The sequence below is a fragment of the Belonocnema kinseyi genome, chromosome 8 (assembly GCF_010883055.1).
Source record: "Belonocnema kinseyi isolate 2016_QV_RU_SX_M_011 chromosome 8, B_treatae_v1, whole genome shotgun sequence".
In the NCBI taxonomy this organism is placed as follows: Eukaryota; Metazoa; Arthropoda; class Insecta; order Hymenoptera; family Cynipidae; genus Belonocnema; species Belonocnema kinseyi.
In genome coordinates this window covers 52,430,407-52,435,490 of record NC_046664.1, presented here as the reverse complement: position 1 = coordinate 52,435,490, position 5,084 = coordinate 52,430,407, and the positions used below count along the sequence as shown (strand labels likewise).

Sequence of the window (5,084 nt, the reverse complement as noted above, 5' to 3'; positions counted from 1 at the left end):
AAGCTGAGGGAGCTGAGGACCGGGAAGGATCAGAAATCGGCGGTGGTGGCGGCAGGAGAAAGAGGTGACTCGCCGCCGAAATGCACCAGGTGCCGAATCGCCCTGGTCTCAATCTCCAATCGATCACAAATCGGAAGGACATTTCGATCAAAATCCCCAAAAAGATCCACAATAATATTTACAACAGGATTTCCAATAAGATAATCATTAGGTCATATCTGGTGTTAATATCCCTGCTCCTCTGGGGGTTAGCCCTTCCGGTGACCTTGGCGAGGCAGAATCATCATCAGACTTGTCCGGGGTGTCCGCATCAGCAGCACGTTCATAATTTGCACAGAAGTGCGAAAGAGTCTGGACCAAGTCCAGATGATCTTAGGTTGGAGGCTATTAAGCATCAGATACTTACAAAACTGGGACTCAGGAGTAGACCTGATGTCAATAGGACCCTTGCGACTGTTCCGAGACACCTGGCACTTGAGACACTATACAGGGCAGAGGCCCAGCCACCGAGACACTCTGAGAGACGAAATAATTATGAGAAGGAGAGAGTTGAGGGGTACAGCGAGTTCCTTTACAGTGGTGACGAGTATTCCTATAAGAATCTTGATCAGTCGATGGAGGACACCACTCCGGAGGGTACTGCGCCAACCACCACACCCTTCCAGGGTTACGACGATCCTGGCGGGGACACCGAGGAACCTCAGGAGGAAATGGACGACTTCTATGCCAGGACGTCGGAGATCATCACGTTTGCGGAACCCGGTAGGTTTTATTCAACAGAAATTTACGATTTTTTAACTGTTTGTGAAGGATTCTGGAGGTATAGATTTAACTATTTCAGCAGTTTTGTTTTAGTTTTAGTCTTACTTTGCAGGTAAAAAATAAGATTTTTTTATAACAGCAAATTTGTCGAGACATGATGAAGTTAAGATTCCAAATTTGAGAGATTTTGTAAGATGTTGTAGAAAACTAGGAATTAGAGTTGTGTTGATAGTCTAACCCTGGTAGTAGAAACTTATTTTTACAGTTTCACTCTTGACCTATGGTTATTTGAAATAATAGTGAACTGTAATTTAAATTTATAGAATCTCAGGAAAAAGGTTACATAATATATTTTTATAATAAAAATAACTGGATAAAATAGACAACTTAGAAGTTGTATACTAATTAACATATGCAATTTGGTATATTGTTGGAAAACTGGTGATTGTTAAAGTAAAATTAATAACATTCTTCATTTGCAAAAATCTTACATTTAAAAATAATGCATATTATTTTTTATAAAAGGTACAACTTACAAAATTCAAACTAAGATCTGGATATTATTCTGTGGATTGCTGTTTCTTAGTTTCTACAAACGAATCTGCAATTTTACCCCTATTATTTTTGATAGCTTCTAGTTTAAACTAAACAATTTCTCACTTAATTATTTAGCAAGCTTGAGAATTACTAAAATTCAATTTCAAAGAAAGGTATAATGAGATCATTAAGTAAAATAATTGCTAAACTAGACACACGAAGTAATAAATCAAGAAAATTAAAGAAATGATGTATAGCTTACAAAATTACTACTATAAAAATGAAAAAACTTCAAAATAATCCTTCATACTTCCCCCAGAATGAAAATCTGTGAGAAAGAATTAACATTTTGGTACTGATTAGTTGATGAGGTCATAAGACACAGTCGACTATAATTTAATTTTGAATTTGCATTGATGCAGTGATTTTCTTTAGTACAGCCATGATAAATTTACGTATAATAGTTTGAAATATAATTATTATTCTTAAAAATCTGAGCAAAAAGAAAATGCTCGGTGACGTACATTTATATTATTTTACTGTATTTAGAAAATATTAGAAAACTTTTAAAAACTTTTATAATAAAATTATTTGAATGCATCGTATGCTATTAACCTACAAATCAAAATTTCGAACGTAATAAAATGCAGGAACAAGTAATTTTTCGAGCAAAGTAAAAATATTTTGCATCTTTCGAAAACAATTTTATTATTATTGTGAAGAAACGTGTTTATAAAATTCAAACAACTGCTTTAGAATCTGAAATAGAACTTTTTAAATGATGTTGACCTCAATCTCGAAAGACAATCTTGCAACTCAAAATTTAATATGATAAAACTTGGCACGAATCTATGACCATTTGGTTGTAAAAACTTTGCAGATTTTCGGCATTGTATTCATAAGATCGTCAAAAGTTTCAGAAAATTTGAAATATAAACTGACAAATAAGAAATTTAAACTGTTTCGTAAAAAAATTTGCCTATATGCAAATTACCATTTATTAAATGATTAAAATTAATTTTCATCATGAAAATCTGAAATTACGAGTTCTTAATTTCTTTTAGTAAAAATAACTTTAATTTTTCTAATTTATGATATTGATTTTGTATACAAATTTCTCTTGATAAAAACTCTCATGAATAGAAGTAAAAGAAAATACGTGATTTATTTTGTTTTCAGGAAATTATTTGAAATTTTAATATTATGAATAAAGGAAACAATGAATAAACAGAACAATACGTAACAATTTTAACATAAGATATAATTATATTTATAAAGATAATGTTATTTAATTATTATCATATATTTAGATTTTCTATAATAATTCTATAGTGTTTCATAAAGGGTTACCTATCATATGTATTTTTATAAGACGGTTATATTAAATGTAATAAAGAGAAGAAGAAAAAACCCGAAAAATCTGGCCATTCGAACCGAAGGTTTGGTAGACATAGTCATGGTCATAATAATGAATAATTTTTAATGATTACAATTTCAGAGTCATGAATTTTTATTTTAAACACTAAATGTTTCAGTTATTTTTGTTTTTATAAGTTTTATTTTTGCAATTAAAATTGTAATGGTCACATTTTTAAAGTATGTGTAACAAATTAAAAATGTTAATTTTCAGGCGCTTTTAATTATAGTAGTCAAAATTTGTTTATTTTAAATGTTTCTTATTTCAATGAACTTTTTATTTTTAATTTTTTTGGTAGAATTATTCAAATTCAAAGGTGGACAATTGAACATTTTTTCATTTTAAATCAAGATTTTTGCCTATACATAAATTCAATTAAAGATAAGTTTTACTCCCAGTAATCATACATTTGAAAAATAATTTCTTACTATAAAATGAAATACATTAGTTTTCAAATAAAATATTAGGGATTGGCCCTGCTTATTTTTTATATATCCTTAAATATTTTAAAACGTCTGTTTTTCGAATTAACATTTTTAATATAATTTAAGGTTTATTTTTGTAGTAAAAAAATTATATCTATAAGTCTTCAGAGGATGCATTGTACTATCCAGATAATAATAAAACCTCAATAATAATTAAAATAATTCTGTAGTCTCTTTCTGCATATTTTGTCGAATTTTCTTTTTCTCTTCCGGCATATTTTTTTCTTCTAAAGAGAGGAGCAGGAGGACCATTGGGATAATCGCATTCATCACCGGATCAAATCCAAAAACACTCAATAGGTGCGCCCTCAAATTTTATATTCCGGCATAGTTTTCCGCAAGTGAATTTGTGAAAATATTAAAATTAATGTTTGGTTATTTGGAAGTCAATGTGAAATCTTTGGATTTCTTAAGAATCCCGCTGACAAGAGTATTAAGTTCGCGATTAAGTATGCCGGAAGAGCAAATTGAAATCCTGAAAAATATACCGGAAGAGAAAATTAAAATCGGGCATAAATTTATGTTTAGATGAAACTGAGTTTCAAATTTTGTAATACTTGTAAAAATCATCTGTAGTCATAATGGGAGGGGAAAGAAGCCGGGAGGGGGTGAACTAAAATAGGGGTTGCGGATAAAACGAAACTTTGAGGTTGGAAAAGCAGTTCTCGCTGGACATATCCAGTTCGGTATAAGGGATGAGTCGGAGGGGTTTGAGCAGGATGTCCTGAAAAGTATGGACCGAAGAGATGAAATGAAATGAAGTTGTATGTAAATCTGCAACTAGTACTAACCGACAACATTCTTTTACGAGGCGTTATTCTACTCCGATCGCCGCCTTGTTTGCTATTACCAGAGCTTTTATACCATCCTTTCGAAAACCTCATACCCTGATTTCCACACTTTGAAACTCGATTACTCCTTTATAGAATGAGCGAGAAACTTTTTTTAAAAACATTCGGAAAGCTTACGAATTTTCGCATCTAATGACCCCTGATAGAGGTATTTTCGACCTTTTGAAGAGAAAATACCACTTCAGAACTTTAATAAAAAAAACTAAGAATTTCTTGGACTTTGATATCCATTTTAATTCATGATATGACCTAGAATAATTAAGAAAAAAAGTATGAAACTTATTTGACAAAATATTTTAAGTCTTACCTTTAATTTAAGCCAATAAAACTTTAAAAATTCTAAATGGTTTCCGAGTTATGACTAAAATTGTCCAAGCGTATCTGTGTGGAGTTTCAAGCGCTTAAGAAGCGAGGCAGATAAGCTTGAAAATGTTTTGTCCTATCTTTTTAAATTCTATTGGTTTAAATTAAAGATAATATTTTAAAGATTAAGTTCTGTATATATATTTTTTTCCCACACGTTTCCTAAGTCACATCTTGAATGGAAGTTAAGGTAAAAAATCTGAAAACATACTTGGACATTTTTAGCCTTATCGCAGTAAGCTAAAAAGATTTTTTTGGTTTGATTGGCTTGAAATGGTAAAAAAATGTAAGATAAGAAAATATAAATAACACATTTTTCTTCAAATTTCTAGAAAATTTCAAATAATTTTTTTTGTTTGAAAATTAATTTTAAGAAAAAAGGGAAAAAGATTTCAAAACATATTCGAATTTTACAAGATTAAAAAATTGTAGACGAAGTTGGTGCATTTAATAGAATACAAAAATTATTAAAGTTCCTAGGAAGATTTTGAATAATGTACTATTTTGAAAAATTAAGTTCTGTATACGAGGTGTGTTCAGAAAGTAAGGTGACTTTTCAATTTTCGTGGGCTACGTACATTCAAGTTTTAAACTTTTTGTTTTGTTGTGTTGGTACACTCGTCACGATCATATGTTCACAGTTTTGACTATATAGCTCGTGTTGTTTTT

The 5,084-nt window shown here is 30.6% G+C and overlaps 1 protein-coding gene across 1 annotated transcript in view; it reads left to right on the top strand.

Moving 5' to 3' along the window:
* The first annotated feature begins 688 nt into the window (after positions 1 to 688).
* Positions 689 to 5,084, top strand: part of LOC117178971 (inhibin beta chain) — a 220,669-nt gene continuing 216,273 nt past the window's right edge. The window contains exon 1 of the mRNA XM_033370567.1: positions 689 to 762. Within this exon, the coding sequence (XP_033226458.1) occupies positions 711 to 762 (52 nt within the window). The 5' untranslated portion in view covers positions 689 to 710. The remainder of the gene's footprint in view (positions 763 to 5,084) is intronic.